The 18,344-nt window shown below is 46.9% G+C and overlaps 1 protein-coding gene across 2 annotated transcripts; it reads right to left on the bottom strand.

The window, feature by feature from the left end:
- Window positions 1–409: 409 nt before the first annotated feature.
- Window positions 410–17,614, bottom strand: UMOD (uromodulin). Of its 2 annotated transcripts, none has more exons than XM_078343930.1 (11): window positions 17,485–17,614; window positions 14,860–15,636; window positions 14,646–14,753; window positions 12,420–12,628; window positions 11,024–11,172; window positions 9,388–9,528; window positions 8,089–8,334; window positions 4,596–4,758; window positions 3,978–4,059; window positions 2,800–2,841; window positions 410–654 (listed from the first exon to the last, which is right to left on the bottom strand). In XM_078343930.1, exons 1-11 carry the CDS (start codon window positions 17,570–17,572, stop codon window positions 593–595), a joined length of 2,067 nt encoding a protein of 688 aa, XP_078200056.1. In that variant the 5' UTR covers window positions 17,573–17,614; the 3' UTR covers window positions 410–592. The 2 variants fall into 2 exon arrangements, with proteins under 2 accessions (XP_078200056.1, XP_054098633.2); XM_054242658.2 differs by lacking the exon at window positions 9,388–9,528 and adding an exon at window positions 16,201–16,299.
- Window positions 17,615–18,344: the final 730 nt, after the last annotated feature.

Raw genomic sequence — 18,344 nt, forward strand, 5'->3', positions numbered from 1 at the left:
CTGATAGGAAACTCAGGGGGTGGGGGATGGGGTGGGGCAGGGATTGTGTCTGATTTGTTCACTGCTATGTCCCTGGCATCTAGCACATAGTGCCTAGCACATAGTAGATGCTCAGTAAATATGAATGAATGAATGGATGAAGCTCAGAGACATTGTGTATCCTCTCTAAGGTCACACAGCAGAACCCAGCCTTACCAAGCAGACTGTGAACTCCATGAGGACAGGGCATGGGGCTGTTTTTCCCACCATGGCATCCTTAGCACCACACAGATTTATTACATGGTAGAGTTCAGTAAATACTTGTTAAATGAATGGATGACTTCAAAGACAGAGATTAAAAATCATTATTTTGCCACATTCTCTTAGGAGACAGGGGCCTCAGGGTACACCATGACAAGTCCCATTTTGAAAGAAAGCAGCATTTAAAGACACAGGCTGTTTCTTGACAGCCAGGATGAAGGGGGAGAAAAGAAGACAGGCTGACCAAAGCATGAACTCCCTTTTCCGTGGCTGGAGCGCTGCCCTGTATCGTGCCCTCTGCCCAGCAGGAAGTGAGCTGGCAGCCATGGAGCATAGGGCTTTCTGCTGTCAGTCACTGAAATGTCAGGGTCAAGGTGGTGGAGAGAAGCAGAGACAGCCAGACTTTCAGGAGCCCTGAAAAGAAAACAGTTATAGGGCAACTGCTAGTACTGCTGTACTTTTGTGCAAATTAACATAAGCTGCCTCCTCTAGACTGACCAATCGGATGAGGACACCGTCTCTGGGCTGGTCTCCTAGAAAGAGGAAGCTTCTTCTTTATCTCTCCTGAAAAAGGTGGACCGGTTTGAAAAAGGTAGTCTTTCCTCTGGATCTAGGCTTGGTACCTTCACAACAGGGCACTGTTGTGCAGTGCACAACCTACTCAACCATCCTTAGAGACCCCTGGGGGATAGTAACAGAGGGCAAGCTTCTTAGGAATGCCGTGACTCTCCAGCTCTGAGCTCATCAGTACCGGGCTGGACTACTCAAATCAAATACCCCATTAGCCAGGCAGGGTGGCTCACACCTGTAATCCCAGCACTTTGGGAGGCCAAGGCAGGCGGATCACCTAAGGTCAGGAATTTGAGACCAGCCTGGCCACACGGAGAAACCCCATCTCTACTAGAAAATACAAAAATTAGCCAGGCGTGGTGGTGCATGCCTGTAGTTCCAGCTACTCGAGAAGCTGAGACAGGAGACTTGCTTGAACCCAGGAGGCGGAGATTGCAGTGAGACAAGATTGTGCCACTGCACTCCAGCCTGGGCAACAGAGCAGACTCCATCTTAAAAAAAAAAAAAAGCCCACGTTAGTGTAACAGCCTCTTTGGATCAAGGTACCAGTAGCTGTTGCATATATGTGCTTTTCACCTAGATTTTTAGATAATTCAGTAGCCATGAAAACCAAGGGCCATAAAAATGCCACCTGTCCCTGGCCTTTGTGGTCAGAAGAGCAAAGAAGCGGTGAAGTAGGGTTTCTTGTTTGACTGTTGTGTTCACCCCAGCCCTAAGCATGGTTCCTGGCACATGGTATTACTCAACGAATATTTGTCACCTCTTGAATGAATCTAGAAAAAGGTGTTAGAGCGGATCCCTGGAGCTTCAGGAAGTACCCAAGATGCACATCTGGTGTTGTGCATACCCTGTGGGTACACACAAATATGCATACATACAACTGCTGCTTCCTGTGCATCTGTATGTGCAAACAGGAGTGAATGGATGTGACCTTGCGTGTGTGGGCAAACAGGTCTGGATGGCCTACATTCTTAGTGCTTATCTGGGCATCCCTGTGTCTGTGTGCACATAGGTACTATTGGGAGACAGCATAGGTGTGTGTACACATGTACAACCCTAGGATCAGGCATTCCAGGCATTTCCACAGTTACAGTTACCTCTTCAGAGCTCAAGCCCAGCCCTCCAGCACACTCTGGGGACCTCAGGGAGTCAGAAGAGCAAAGAAGCAGAGAAGTAGGGTTTCTTGTTTGCTGTGTTCACCCCAGAATTAAGCATGGTTCTTGGTACATAGTAGCACTCAAGGAATATTTCTCACCTATTGAATGAATCTAGAAAAAGGGGTTAGAGAAGAGCCTTGGAGCTTCAGGAAGTGCACAAGATACAGATCTGGAGTGTGTGCGTATTCTTTGGGTACGAGTCTATAGTAAGTGTGTGTGTAAAGTAAGTGATCTGTATGCCAGGGTACAATATATGCTCCTGTACCCAGTTTATTTAAAATGAAGTCCCAGCTCTAGCAATTAATAGACAGATGCAGAACCACTCACGTTCTGTGAGCCCCCTCCTCATTTAGAAAATGGAACTAGTAACACCTCCCTTATAGAGTTGCTGTGAAGCATTAAAAGTTAACGGAAGCCCCCTAGGAGAGTTCTGGAACAGGTCCTGCTGCAGAGGGGACCTGTTCTGTCCTTTGGTTCTCCTTTCATAATGCTCATGTACCCAGTTTATTTAAAATGAAGTGCACTGGAATAGGAAATGTCCCCCATCTCCCCTCCCATACCCTGCTGTGCCCCCTCCAAACCCACCTCGCTCTGAGTTCTCAGGCCCCCCTGCTTTGTCTCACCAGGACCCCTACTTTCACCTTGTTCCCTTCCACACCTCCAGTTAGTCCCTGTCTGGGTAAGGGTCTTCCCTTGAGCTCCATGTGGTGGAACCCAATGTTTACATTGTCTTCTCTCTCTGCCCCCACCCCATGCAGCGCTTTGAGGAAGTGGAAAAGAACTTCCTGTACCTGATTAAAAAAAAAAAAAAAAAAAAAAAAAAAAGACTTACCCAAGCTGCTAAAAGCAGCCCTTGAGACTGTGGCCTGGACACCTTTGGAAGAAAACAGAAGGAACAGCGAAAAAGAATGCATGAGATTGGCAAGCAGCCTGGGAGAAATCCCTTCAATCTACTTTTCTCCTCACAGGCAGAGTGAGCTCTTCAAAACCCAAATCTGATCATGTTACTCCCCCACTTCAGACCCATCAGGGGCTCTCACTGCTTTCAGGAGAAAGGCCCCAAACCTTAGTAAGAACTGCAAGGCCCTGCACGCTCTGCAGTAGCTCATCCCACAACACTCCCTTCTTTCCAGCCTGCCTGTCCTTCTCTGAGTTCTTTTAACAGGCAGGGCTCCCTCCTACCATGGGCCCTTTGCCCAAGCTGTACTCTTGAAACCACCTTTGCTAAATTATACTGAGACAGTGAAAGAGAGCTAACCTAGCCGACTCCATCTTGGTTCTAACTTTTAAGCGTTCTTGTTCCTTCCTGGGTGTAGGCTGAACTAACTTTGGAAGGAATTTAATTTATAGTTTAAAACAGAGATGATAACAGCCCTTACCAAAAACAAGCCTCTTTCTTGCCTGGGGACTAGACTCCCTTTTTAGGATTAAGAAATTAGCTAGAAGATTAGAAATTATGGTTTAGGAGTCATAAAGCTGGAGGCTACAAGATTCTGACCCTTCCTAAACCGCTCCTAAGATCAGTGCTTGTAGACCCTGCACTTGATGGATCAACTGGCACCACCCAGATCCCACATGTCTACATGGGATTATTCAAATGACACCTTCTTCACTGATTCACAAGCTCTGTGTGAGCAGGGCCATCTACTTCTGCTCATCACAAGACTCACAGACAGAGAGGAGGAACACATCTACTACAAATATGAATGTATGTATGTGACCTCACATGTGTGCAAACATATCTGGATCATCTACATTTCCACATGCCTGTCTGGCCACGCCTGTGTCCTGTGTCACATTCATCTACCAATCACGTTTGTGCAATGAATGGGTGGATGAATGGGAATAGTCAAAGGAAGGCAGCCTGTTTTCCACCTTGCCCCAGAGCATCCACTTGCTCCCAGTTCTTCAGAGCTCAGTAAGGTGACAAGGCGCCAGGCTCTATTATCCCTCTTCCTCTCCAGAGATTATTCCTAGCCAGGAATGTTGAGGAGCAAGTGGCTCTCTTACCTTTCCGTGTGATGGGACCCAAGTTCAGGACACGGGATTGATCTATGACACTCCCACTTCTGAATCTGGTCCCAGAGCAGGTCTACAGGGAGAGGGCAATAGAAAAACACCCTCCATGAGGGAGCCTGCATGTGTTTCTGCCATGTGGCGTGGACTGCACACCTCATAGGTGCCTCCCCCTGCCCCAGGAAGAAGTTTTTAGATCTGTATACAGGGGCACATGCATGTCCCAGCTCTGCCATTTGCTAGATAGATGCATGATCTCAGGCAAGCCATTCAAGTTCTCTGAGCTCTCCTCCTCATGAGGAAAGGGAACTAATAACACCTCCCTTATAGAGTTGCAGTGAAGCATTCAAAGTTAACACAAGTGAGGTGGACACAGTGCTTAAAAATGTCAGCTCTCGTTATTTGAACACAAGCTTGCAGATAAGCCAGAGCGTTTGCCAGCCTGCTGCACTTCACTGATCGCACCTGATTTCCTGGTGGCCTAGGTTTCCTGCCTGGCCATGCCCACCTCATCTTACTGCTCATTCTACAGGGAAACAATGTTGATTTGTTTTCTTTGTGACCAATGTCTTTGGTTATAAGACATGGGCTGGGGGAGGGGAGGCGACTCACAGGCTTGCACTTTTCATTCATGGTGTCACAGAGATAGACTTCACAGTGCAGGTAGACTAGGTCGTAATTTCCAGCAAACCGGAACACCTGGACGGAAAATCGGCCCTGGGAGGACTCCCCGTTCTCCACCACTTGGATAGTTGAGTCTTTAGTGTGTGGGCATCTGGGAGGGTTACACATCATTTCATGTGGTTGGTTAAACAAAGACTCTGGAGCCAGACTTCCTGGGTTCAAATATTGCTCTGTCACCTTTTAGCTGTGTGACCTTGAAACAACTTACTTAATCTCTTTATGCCTTAATTTCTTCATCTGTACATAGGAAATAATTGCAGCCAGCCGGGTGTGGTGGCTCACACCTGTAATCACAGCACTTTGGGAGGCCAAGGCAGGCGGATCATGTGAGGAAATAATTGCAACCATGTTATAAGACAGCTGTACGGATCAGGTTGTTTTTTTTTTCCTGAACTGTGTGTAGTATGCCAAAGGTACTTTATATATTTGATACTAAAGTGAAACTGTCATCAGTGCAGAGCTGAAACTGTCCAAAAGTCAGCACTTCCTGATTTCCCAGGAATAACGTTAAAAAATTATTAGCTAGTATGTGCTATCTACATGTGCCTGGTATAATTATAACGATGGAAACCCCTGGGTACCAAGAGCCACCGATGAAATTGGCGTGTGTGCACCCATCTGTGCATATACACAATTGTGCCCAAACACAGTTACAAGGAGAAACCTGAAACGGAGCATGCAGAGACTCCTACGTGTGATGGGCTGAGTCAGGGATACCCGTGGGCATTCCGGGAAGGCAAACTGGGCACCCTATCTGCCATTCCGCACTATTTGCTCAAAGTTGATTTAGGAAGGAGGCTGAACACTGACTGCAAAACTGAGAAGGAACCTTCTGGGAATGTCTTTCACTCTTAGTTCTGTGTCTCCCATAATTCAGATCTGGCCCCAGAAGTGCAGACTCCACCTGGCAAGGGAAAAGCCCTGAGGTTGAGTGGACCCCGCTCCTGACAGGCAGACAGTATGGCCTGTGAGGGCTCCATGTGCTCAAGCCAAGCTGGACATCCATGTGTCCCCCTCCAGTCACTTTCACTATCTCCCCAACTTGTCTCCTCTTTTCATGCCTTCTGAGGTTTGGACATCTCTCCTAGACTGGTAGTTCTCACCCCAGCTCCCACATCCACCCACGGAAACATATAGAGATACACCCTACATTCTTTCCTGCTTCTTTTAAAGAACTTTCCAAGTTTTCCACAATGTGCCTGCTGTACTTTCATTTTATTTTATCTTTAGATGGAGTCTTGCTCTGTCACCTAGACTGGAGTGCAGTGGTGCAATCTTGGCTCACTGCAACCTCTGCCTCCCAGTTCAAGCAATTATCTTGTCTCAGCCTCCTGAGTAGCTGGGATTACAGGCACATGCCACCACACTTAGCTAATTTTTGTATTTTTAGTAGAGACGGGGTTTCACCATTTTGGCCAGGCTGGTCTTGAACTCCTGACCTCGTGATATGCCTGCCTTGGCCTCCCTGGTGTACTTTTATACTCCTGAAAATCAAGTTTTAAAATCCCAGCATAGCAGGTATTATTTATCCTCGTTTATGTCTGAGAACAGGAAAACCCAGGGAGCTAAGCTGACCTGTTTCTTAAAACTAAGAAATGGCAAAGCCAAGATTTGAACCCAAATCTCTGTGATGCTCCAATCAAGGTCATGCCAACAGTTTCCAAATCACAGTTTTTTTCTTCTTTGTTGAGATACCACCTTCATGAGCATTTTCTCTTGTGTCACAACACTTGTATTATTATTTACTTACTATTTTTAAAAAATCTACTTTTTTTTTTTTTTACTGAAATACATTTATTTTCTAGAAGAATCTTTAGGTCATGACCTCAAGATGGCAAGCAAGTATCACTTGCCATAAACAGAACAGGACCATACAATGAGGACAAGGTCAACAAAGGGGTCGGATTAAGTTTGAGTTAGACACTGTTAATTGCAAAACTCTCTAAAACAGACTTCTGCTTTATTTTTATTGCAAAGGGAGATTCCAGATAATGAAGAGGTGTGAATATCATATTGGCACCCCCCTGAAAATGTTCCCTTGATGTGACCAGGCAGACCCTGAGATAACCTAGTGCAAACAGACCACTGTCTCTCAGGAATGCTCTCTCTGACCATGCTATTAAAATTGCAAACGTCTCTCTTCTTCTCCTGCTTTATTTCTTCTATAACCTCTTTGTCATTAACGTACTATATATTTCACTTTCATTTAATTGTTGGTCCGCCTGCTTTAGAATATAAACTGTATGAGAGCAGAGGTTTTTCTTCCTTCTATTTACTGTGAAATCCACAGAGCCTGTCACACAGCAAGCTTCCAAAATATCTTTTCAACTTATGAATGAGAAAGTGAACTACCTTCTCATGGTCAGATTCACAGTCATCTTGTGCCTCTTGAGTAAAAGGTAGCACACTTGTGTCCTCCTAGTTTCAACTGGCCCTTGGCTAACCATGCCCATACCTTACTCCTCCCCCAGGTGCTGGGCGGCCTGCTGCCTTGGGCATGCCTTTCCATCAGGTTCCTTACCATTTTTTGAATTGCAAATCCTACTCAGCTCCCTACTGAAGCTTGTACATGCCCCCTCAAAAGTAGTATTTTCAAATGCACAAAATAAAAATATTTAAAAGATTATAAAGGAAACCAATGAAATTGAAGTGCCATTCTCAAAATATTAAAAACATTTGCTAGCTGGCTATGGTGGTGTGAGCTATGATCAAGTGACCGTATTCCAGCCTGAGTGACAGAGTGAGACCCTATCTCAAAAAAGCCAAACCAAATCAAACAAGCAAAAAAATAAGACATTTGAAATACAAAATGCATATCATTGTGTATATATATTATACATAAATATATATTTGCAAATACGTATGTATTTGATAATGCATTGAATAATAAGGGCTAGTGAAAATTCTAATGCTATAGTGCCTAAAAAGTATTGATGACCATAAATGGCTTCACAGGACCTGCTAATATTTCTGTAGTTTGTTGCCTGTATTTATAATGGATGGGAATGCTAAGTTTCAGCAAAAGGGTAATGAATATAAAGAGGCAATTTTCAGGCTGGTCATGGTTATTCATGTCTGTAATCTTAGCACTTTGGGAGACCAAGGCAGGTGGATCACAAGGTTAGGAGTTTAAGACCAGCCTGGCCAGTGTGGTGAAAACCTGTCCCTACTAAAAATACAAAAATTAGCTGGGCGTGCAGTTGCAAGCCTGTAATCCCAGCTACTTGGGAGGCTGAAGCAGAAGAATTGCTTGAACCCAGGAGGTGGAGGTTGCAGTGAGCTGAGATCACTCCATTGCACTCCAGCCTGAGTGACAGAGCAAGACTCTGTCTAAAAAAAAGAAATGCAATTTTTCTCCATCCCAGTCCAAAGAACCCCCTGAATTCCCCCTATGGGTTCCCAGTAGGAGGCTTTGCCTTACCTGTCCTGGATGATGAAGTACTTGAGGGGGTCTGTGGCATTGCCACTGGGTGTGGCATAGCAGTTGGTCATGAGCAGTGCAAATCGGGACAGATCTCCCCCATCCAACATGGTGCCCACATAGAGAAAAGCCTCAGTGGACAGCGTCACGGAGGAGCCTTGGTAGGGCTGCGTGTAGGAAGGGTTCTGGAAGAGGGCCATCCGCACAGTGAACATGCCTGTCCCACCCACTCTGATGTCCAGGACACTGCAGGGGAAGAAGGGTTGGTAAGAGGATCAGGCTGAGAACATTTGCTGTTGGGCTACCTTTTCTGGTTTGCATTTCTGGGCAGTACCTTGCAGTTATGTGCATTTTTATCCAGCAATAAGACTGAAACCCACTAACTGCTGCTTTGCAAACTGCAATGAGTACACACAGGTCAACTTGGGATCTAGATAAAATGCAGGCTCTGATTCAGTCAGTTTGGGGTGGGGCTCAAGGGCCTGCATTTCTAACAAGCTACTGGATACTGCTGATGCTACTGGTCCAATCACATCTCAAGTAACACATCCAGTCCCTCACTTGCTACCCCTGTAGCCTTCGAGATGGGGGAAAAAAACAACAAATTATTGAAACACCTGGATTCCTTCTTTGGTCTCAATCTAGAACAGGTTAAAAGGGATTGAGCTATTATGAGTCCTACAACTTGCGTCCTGGTCTCCATCGTGATGTACCAACATCTACATCAGAAGATTGAGCTTTATAAATGAGTTATTTTTAACCACACTGAAAACAGCCACACTGATGTGAACTTCACTGGATGATCCCACAAAGGACTTTGTAAGGCTGATGCCTCATGAAATAAGGCACATGAGAAATACTCTGAAATGTGGAAGTCCATTTTATAGATGAGAACTGAGTTGTCAGTGAAGACTGGGTTGAGATCTCTAACTCAAGGCAGAAACTCGAGGGATCAGGTGCTGTGGCTCATGCCTATAATCCCAATACTTTAGGAGGCCAAGGCAGGAGGATCACTTGAGGCCAGAAGTTTGAGACTAGCCTGGTCCACATAACAAGACTCTATCTCTACAAAAGTATTTTTAAAAATAGCCCATGGTTGCGACATGTGTCTGTGGTCCCAGCTACTTGGGAGACAGGTGGGAGGATTGCTTAAGCCCAGGAATTCGAGGCTGCATTGAGCTACGATTGTGCCACTGCACTCCAGCCTGGGTGATAGAGTGAGGCCTGGGTTCTTAACAAAACAAAACAAAACCAAAAAACATAGAGATGTGAGCACACTTGTTGCTCCCCAGAGCCTACCAGGCCGAGGACAGGGCCACAGTGCCCCAGGACACTGCTTGGCTAGGTGAGGCTCCAGCCAGCAGCCTGCAATGAGCACCCTTCTTCCTCCAAGTCAGCTGTGCACTGTCATCAGCACCTAGCATCCTTCCCTGAGTCTGGCTGGCCAAGAGAGTACAAAACCATGGGCAAGCTTCGAAGGGAAGCTCAACCAAGCTTCCAAGGTCAAGTGGAGGCTCTAGACCTGATGTCTGAATCCCAGCTCTATCATTTGTTAGACTTTGCAGCTTTTGAAAAATCACTCAAACTCCGCTGAGCCTCAATGTCCACATCAGTATAATGGGAACAATAATAATAATATCTTTATCTCCTAGAGCTGCTCTAAGAGTTTGAGGAGATGTTCCAGGAAGAACACTGGACACAATGCCTGAGATATAGTAAGCTCTCAATAAATCTCAGTTATTGGGTGGGTGCGGAGGCTCAAGCCTGTAATCCCAGCACTTTGGGAGGTCGAGGTGGGTGGATCGCCTGAAGTCAGGAGTTTGAGACCAGCCTGGCCAACATGGTGAAACCCCCTCTCTACTAAAAATACAAAAATTAACCAGATGTGGTGGTGAGTGCCTGTAATCCCAGCTACTTGGGAGGCTGAGACAGGATAATTGCTTGAAGCCAGGAGGCGGAGGTTGCAGTGAGCTGAGATTGCATCATTGCACTCCAGCCTGGGCAACAGAGCAGGACTCTCTGTCATAAATAAATACACAATTAAATCTTAGCTCATATTACAATGATTATTTTTCCCATCATTGGCCTGTGATTCATCCTGTTTGAAGATTTTCAATTTTATTTAGTGACAGGTTCATTTAAAAAAAAAACAATAAAATCTTATGTGGCACCCAGTATGAATGGTTTACCCCTACAGGCACTCTTCCAGGGCACCTCCCTTGGCCTCCAGCAAGACACTTGCAAAGATCATAATTTGTAAAACCCTGTTTAATCAAATTCCTTTCACTTACAGAGAAGGAAGGAAGCTGAGGTCCTTCCAAATGTGAAATACGATTTGCCCAGAGTCCCACAGCAGTCTGGACTGAGACCCTTCCTGCTCTCTAGCACAACCACCCTGCCCCTTTGAAAAGTGGAGACTCTAATATTTGATTCACATCTGAATCATCTGCATCACTTTGAGGGTTGAATCTGACTCACATCACAATCATATTTCAATGCAGCCTCAAATTCCTGGGCTCAAGCGAAACTCCCATATCATTTGATTCTTAGAGCACAGTTGTATTCTAAGAAAGGCAGTACAAGTATAGCTAAACCCATTTCACAGATAAAAATACTGACACCCAGAGAGGGGCTATCAACTTCCCACAGCCAGGCTCAATAACTCACTCAAGCTCATACAATTAGTTAGTGACAGAGGTAGGGCCTGAACCAGGCAGTGTTCTGACTCTGTCCCCCACTGTCCAGGGCATAACCATCATTTATGAGAGTCTAGGTTTGAAACTGGGCTCCAGGATTCCTGGTTTTTTCACTGGCCAACACTATTTCCAGACCTCACTTCCAGCTCTCTGTAGGTGGCAGTTGACAGGGAAGCTCAAGGTTAAGGGTTTTTGGGGTAGAATCATCTAGTGGTCCCAGAAACTCTCTCTGGCCGCACCTGACCATTGGCTGCAGGGAGTTCTTCAGGCTGACTTTCATGTCCAGGGGGTAGGAGCATGCAAAGTTGATTTTGATGTTGCGGTCACGGATGATGATCTCATCTGCCAGGTAGAGGGTGTTGCTGTAAGTGGCATGGGTTTCATTCCTCTGTGTTGCAGGGAATGGGAGGTGGGGGTGAGAGAAAGGGCATGAAAATCTGAGTAGGACTTCAAAGCCAAATCTCCTGGTCTCTGGCTACTTGTGAGCTGCTCTCCTAGTCTCCTTGATAAAAAGCTGCCTGTGGCTGGGTGCGGTGGCTCATGCCTGTAATCCCAACACTTTGGGAGAGGCTCAGGTGGGTGGATTACATGAGGTCAGGAGTTAGAGACCAGCCTGGCCAATGTGGTGAAACCTCATCTCTGCTAAAATACAAAAAGTAGCTGGGTGTGGTGGTGGCTGCCTGTAGTCCCATCTACTCAGGAGGCTGAGACAGGAGAATCACTTGAACCCGGGAGGCAGAGGTTGCAGTGAGCTGAGATTGTACCACTGCATTCCAGCCTGGACGACAGAGGGATATTCCATCAAAAAGAAAAAAACCCAAAAAACCCCACAACAATAAAAAGCTGCCTGTACAGCCTGAACTATGAGCCAATTAATCATCTTTTCTTTATAAATAAAAAAAAAAGTTACAACAGCAATGACCATTCATGCACACATGTCATGTGCTAGACCCTGAGCTGAATACCTGCATTATTGCATTAGTCCCCTCACCACACCCAGCCAACATTAAATCTTTTCTCTCTTTCTTTCCTTCCTTCCGTCTTCCTTCCTTTCCTTTCTTGCTTTCTTTTCTTTCTTTCTTTCTTCCTTCCTTTCTTTCCTTTTCTTTCTTTTCTTCTTTCTTTTTCTTTATTTCTTTCTCCAGTAGTGAGAGAGGTGGGAGAGATAATGCTCAAACATTTACCTCTAAGTTTCATTTGAGGAGGCCTCTGTCAGTGAGGTCCTGGTTCTGTGTACATGAAGGAAACAGACCTTGCCTTCCAGGACCACTGGAGACAAATGGACCAGTTTCTGAACCAAATGCTGATGCCTACTGGCTGGGACAATCACTATTGTCAGCCCTACTTTTCCTATTTATAAAATGGAGAAGTATCACCATGGATTGCTCTCTTTATTTGAAGCTGACATTTACTGAGCACTTACTGTGTGCAGTCCTAATCACTTTAACACATTAATTCATTCAATACTCTCAACATGCCTACGGAGTAGGTGCTATTATTTCTCTACTTTACAGTTGATGAAACTGAGGCACAGCCAGGTTAAACAACCCCGAACCTCCTGTAACTAGGAGGTGATAGAGCGGAAGCTTAAACCAGGCAGTGCTCTGGTTCTGTGCCCCACTGGCCAAGACGTACCGTCAACACTGTCCCACAGGGGCCATCCTGGGCTGGGGTCATTATGGACATCCAGTCCCTGTTGTCTCTGTCACTGAAGCCTGAGCACCGGCTGTCACTCAGGTACATGAAGACCTTCTCAAAGCCCAGACTCTTCAGCTGGCACTTGCCCAGGGACACCTTCATGTCATTGGCCCCACATTCCAGCCTGTGCTCCAGGAGGGAAATATCTGAAACCGTCAGGTTGGGCAGGATTGAGGGCCTGTGTCTGCAGCTTCGGGGCTCACCATGTCCCCCCGGGCCAGGTCCAGCTGGCTGTGTTGACCACCACCTGCAGGTGCTCAGCATAGCCTCAAGCTGATCTCTCCCCTCCCAATGTGATGAGGACTCAAAATTGGACCCCTGATATCAATGTATACATCCATTGGCCAACCATTCAGTCCTGTGTTCCCCTAAGTGTGGGTTGTATACCAAATGCAGGAGATTTTCAGGGGGTTTGATGTCCCAGCATTAAATAACAGTGAATACTAGTTTAAAATCCCCGGGTGGGCACTGTGGCTCATGCCTGTAATCCCAGCACTTTGGGAGGCTGAGGCAGGTGGATCACTCGAGGTCAGGAGTTTGAGACCAGCCTGGCCAACATAGTGAAACACTGTTTCTACTAAAAATACAAAATAAATAAATAAATAAATAAATATTAGCCAGGCCCAGTGGCAGGCACCTGTAATCCCAGCTACTTGGGGGCCTGAGGCAGGAGAATCGCTTGAATCCAGGAGGCAGAGGTTGCAGCGAGCTGAGATGGCGCCATTGCACTCCAGTCTGGGTGACAGAGGGAGACTTCGCAAGAAAAAATAAAAAGAAAGAAAATAAAGAAAAGAAGGGAAAAGAAAGAAAGAAACGAACGAACAAACTGCAATTGCTTTCTACCCTTTTTACATCAAGGAGACAGTATCAGCTTGCCACTAACGTCTTTAATGCCATATGCTCATACTCACTAACTTTCCTCTCTTTCTTTTTTTTTTTTTATTTTTTTGAGACAGAGTTTCGCTCTTGTTGCCCAGGCTGGAATGCAGTGGTGTGATAATGGCTCACTGCAACCTCGGCCTCCTGGATTCAAGTGATTCCCCAGCCTCAGCCTCCAGAGTTGCTGGAATTACAGGTGCTTGCCACCAGGCCTGGCTAATCTTTGTATTTTTACTAGAGATAGGGCTTTGCCATGTTGGTCGGGCTGACCAACTCCTGATCTCAGGTGATCTGCCCACCTTGGCCTCACAAAGTGCTGGGATTACAGGTGTGAGCCACAGTGTCCAGCCCACTACCTTCCCTCTCAAACAGAGCAGGCCTCAGGCTCAGAGTTTGGGGAAGGAAACAAGATCCAGCTAGAATTCAGTTTTAATTTTTTAAAAATTGAAGTATTTTTTAAAATTTTTAGTATTTTTTAAATTTTGTTTTATTGAAGTATTCCACAACTCCTGGAATTTAGTACCTTTTCTTTTCACTTTATTTTTATAGTTAACTTTCTGTCTAAGGTAAGCGTAACTTGCCACAGACAGATGAAGCCATGACCGTCAACACCCCACATTTACTTAAGAGATTCAGTCCATTAGAAGAAAAACAATAATAAAAGTCATGGCACATGCAACACTTGGATAAAGCAAGTGAACCAGGGTTCCAATTGTAAAGTTGGCACCTGGATGTGACTAAAATCGTGACTGAAGTCTGGAAATACAACTTTCATCTTCAATAATTGCACCTATGAGAAATCTGAGGCTTGTGCCTGGCCCAGAATCCTGAGCTGATTGGTGGACTGTTCACCAGGTCTGAGCTGATTGGTGGACTGGTCACCAGGTCTGAGCTGATTGGTGGACTGGTCACCGGGCCTGAGCTGACTGGGGGACTGGTCACCAGGCCTGTGTTCTGGTGCTGCAGGAATAGGACTCAGATGGTCTTTGGCTCCCAGATGGCAGCAACGCGTGTGCCCAGAAAGAAGGGCCTCAGAAAGAAGGTTGGGTGCGAGGAGATCCCCAAAGCTCTGGGAGCTTTGAAGTCAACTAAAGAGAGACTCGGGTGCACCCAGAGAGCCTCTTGCCAGCTTTAATGTGTATTAGTGGATCTTCTATCTTCACTCAGGTTGAATATGTATTTCCTTCGTCATACCCAGATGACCCCAATCTCACAGGGGAGGAATGTGTCCCTCCCCCAGTCAATGACAGGTTTCTCAACAACCCGCTTCCTCCCCGGCCTCACCAGTGATGTTGAAGTCCTGTTTGCACTGGCAGTGCCATCTGCCGTTATCCGATTTGCAATCCTCGTCTATACTGCACTCCTCACACGTCCCCTCCACGGATCTGGGGTCTGCAGGGTCACAGGGACAGACAGACAATCAATAAGGAGGCGCCCCAGTCCCCTGTAGTGCCTATCCAGGTCTGGGACGATGGCTGCGGGGAAACACCGGGCTGACCTGTGCAGTAGGCCAGGTGACACTCGGGGGGCGCTGTCAGGTTGTAGACATAGTAGCCGCCGGCGCAGGCCTTCACCTGGACTGATGCATCCCACAGGCAGCAATGGTCGCTCCAGTGCGCGCAGGCCTTGCGGCTCACGATGCCTTCGTCGCTGGACGGATGGGTGCCATTGAGCCACATGGGGGCGGCCGTGTTGCAGCGCAGGACGGGCACGCAGGTCTCAGCCAGGCTCACGCCGCCCTGGCCCACGAAGCGGTACCAGCCGCGCAGGTCCGTGTCGCAGGTGTAGCCCGCCCCGTACTCGGTGCTACGCCAGTACTCGTCCAGGATTTGGTGTGCCTGACACGGATCTGCGCACACGAGCGCATCGCCCTCGGGCACGCAGTCCAGCCCCGGCCCGCAGGAGCCCGGGGAACACTCACAGTGCCACCCATCCCCCCAGTAGCCCGCGGGGCACAAGCAGGAGTAGTTGCCCACCACATTGACACACGTGGCCAGGGCGTGGCAGTGGCTAAGCCCAGGTTCTGTGCACTCATCCACGTCTGTGCAGCCCAGCCCGGGCGACAGGCGGAAGCCTTCGGGGCAGACGCAGGAGAAGGAGCCTGGCGAATTTACGCAGCTGCTGTTGGTCGAGCAGTTATGAGCCCCCGGAATGGCGCACTCATCCAGGTCCACGCAGGTCAGGCCGTCGCCAGTGAAGCCCTCCTGGCAGGTGCACGTCGTCACGGCCCCTTCCTCCAAGCAGATGGCATTGCTGTGACATTCGGAGCACCATCCTGTGGACAGAAGAGCCCAGCCTCAGAGTGTGGGCAGCTGGGCCCATGGTCACCCAGAGATCCTTCCCTCATTCTCCAAGGAACTCACATTATATTTAAGATTTATTCTCTAGGACTCCCTCCAAAACAAGAAAAGAAGGAAAAAACCAAACTCCCCTGATGATGTCAGGCTTCCACCATTCATTCTGTGTTTATTTCATTTTAATTTTTAACTTTATTATTTTTTGAGAGAGGGAGTCTAGTTCTGTCGCCCAGGCTGGAGTGCAGTGGTGCGATCATAGCTCATTGCAACCTCCAACTTTTGGCTCAAGCCTCCATTCCCCACCACCACCCCACCCTGCCACAGCTTCTGAAAAAGCTGGGACTACAGGCCCATGCCATCATGCCCAACTCCACCATTAATTTTTCTGTGGTAAGCATTGTTTTCAAGCTATCTTCTTATAAAATATCCACATTCCCACATTCGGAAAAGTAATGCTCAGAATTCCTGTACTTTGGTCGGATTTACAGTGAACCTGCTGCCCTCTCTGCCTTTGCACATTTTTTGCTCTCTGCCAGATCTGCTTCCCTGCCTGGTGAAACCTTCCTCAGGACCCGGCTCAGTGTTGCCTCCTCTCTGAGTAGTCCTCCAACTCCACCTGGCAGGGCAGTTGCACTTTGCTCCTCCATAATAAAAATAATCATTAAAAAATAAGCTGTTGTTTATTAAGCAGTCACGATATGCCAGGCAATAGGATGTGCACTTTTCATTCACTATCTTGTTGAATACTTCCCAATGGCCTCCTGAGGTCAGTTTTTGATTTACCCTTATTTTTAAAGATGAGAAAACTGAGGTTCAGAGGGGTTAAGCCCCTTGCTCCTTTGGTAAGAAGTAGAACCAGGGTACAAATGTAGATGGCAGGACCACAAAATATTTACTTTTAACTAGGACACCATATGTAATAGAGTATGTTTCTGACCTTCCAATAAAGGGCCAGCAGGTCTTAGAGATGTTCTAGCCCCTTGCTTTTCAATGTGTGCTAAGGACCCCACCATTAGCATCACGTGGAAACTTGTTAAAATTCAGCATTGGCCGGGCACAGTGGCTCATGCCTGGAATCCCAGCACTTTGGGAGGCCAAGGTGGGTGGATCACGAGGTCAGGAGATCAAGACCATCCCGGTCAACATGGTGAAACCCCGTCTCTACTAAAAATACAAAAAATTAGCTGGGCATGGTGGCATGTGCCTGTAGTCCCAGCTACTCAGGAGGCTGAGGCAGGAGAATCACTTGAAACCAGGAGGCTGCGGCTGCAGTGAGCTGAGATTGTGCCGCTGCACTCCAGCCTGGGCAATGAGAAAAAAAAAAAAAAATCAGCATCTTAGGTCCAACCAAAGATCTGCTGAACCAGAATCTGCATTTTAGCAAAATTTCCAAGTGAGTCCTGTGCATATTGAAGTCTAAGAAATTGTCGGCCGGGAGCGGTGGCTCAAGCCTGTAATCCCAGCACTTTGGGAGGTCGAGGTGGGTGGATCACGAGGTCAAGAGATCGAGGTCATCCTGGTCAACAAGGTGAAACCCCGTATTTGTTAAAAATACAAAAAATTAGCTGGGCATGGTGGCGCGTGCCTGTAGTCCCAGCTACCCAGGAGAATTGACTGAACCCAGGAGGTGGAGGTTGTGGTGAGCCCAGATCGCGCCATTACACTCCAGCCTGGGTAGCAAGAGCGAAACTCTGTCTCAAAAAAAAAAAAAAAGTATAAAGACAATGCAAATTCCAAATGCTATAGGAACATTGACATTGCCTCTAAGAAGTGCTACACTACTCGTGCATGCACACACATACGACACACACACACTTCTCACTTACTTGCTTCTGAGATGTCAGTGGCTGCAGCTGTGATGAACCAAGAGGCCACTACCACCATCAGCATCCAAGTCAGAGATGGCTGCCCCATCCTTTTGCTCTTCACAGCTACTTCTGGTCTAGAGAACACCTGCCCAAAGACAAGTCAGGTTGGCCCCTTGAGTTTTTCTCTCTGTCTCTGATGTCTGGTGTCCTGTGAATGGAGTTGGATGGGACAAATGCATGATCTAACTCTCCTCCCCACAGTTGGGAGGAGTGCTTTGATTGTAGGTTATACAACTCCAGGAGGTGTCACTTACATGGACTAAAAAATTGTACAACTCTGGAGCCCTTTTTTGCTGGGACTTTCCCCTTTGTACTCTCCCTCCCTACTTCACCAACATCCCAGTCTTGGCTCCCCAAGTCTCAGCACAGTGCACATTTCGAAGAACTGAGTCATTTGGAGCAGGAAATCGCAAGATGGAATAGTGTTCTGGACTCACCACTTTATTGAAGATAGCTTTAGATTTTAACTGATCCTCTGCCTGGATAAACTTTCAATTTGCCCACATCCACTTATTCATTCAACAAACATCTAATGAGTTTGTGCCAAACAGGGAGCCAGCCACCATGGAGAACAATGAACACAACGAAGTCTTGCAGCTCACATATTGTAAAGAAGTGACTGGAGACAAGCAACTCGAGACGTAATTCATCTTCACAACGTATTTTAATGTTTCTGGTGGAATCGCTTATTATTTCTTTCAATTGGCAAAATAGTCCAAGGTGGATGCCAGCATTACCCCAGTTTTTACAGCAGCAAAATAAGTGGCATGTTGGCTAAGTATGTAGAAGCTACAGCCTGCAACTGGGATTCAAATCCC

Source organism: Callithrix jacchus, chromosome 12, assembly GCF_049354715.1.
Source record: "Callithrix jacchus isolate 240 chromosome 12, calJac240_pri, whole genome shotgun sequence".
Taxonomy (NCBI): domain Eukaryota; kingdom Metazoa; phylum Chordata; class Mammalia; order Primates; family Cebidae; genus Callithrix; species Callithrix jacchus.

Excerpts from the sequence above, each read along its gene's own strand:
- UMOD (XM_078343930.1), bottom strand. The coding sequence starts at position 17,572 with ATGGGGCAGCCATCTCTGACTTGGATGCTGATGGTGGTAGTGGCCTCT. Across the intron at positions 15,637-17,484 it reads CACTGACATCTCAGAAGCAA|GATGGTGCTCCGAATGTCAC; the intron begins GTAAGTGAGAAG and ends TTCTGTCCACAG. Across the intron at positions 2,842-3,977 it reads GGGTCCCATCACACGGAAAG|GTGTCCAGGCCACAGTCTCA; the intron begins GTAAGAGAGCCA and ends TTTCTTCCAAAG.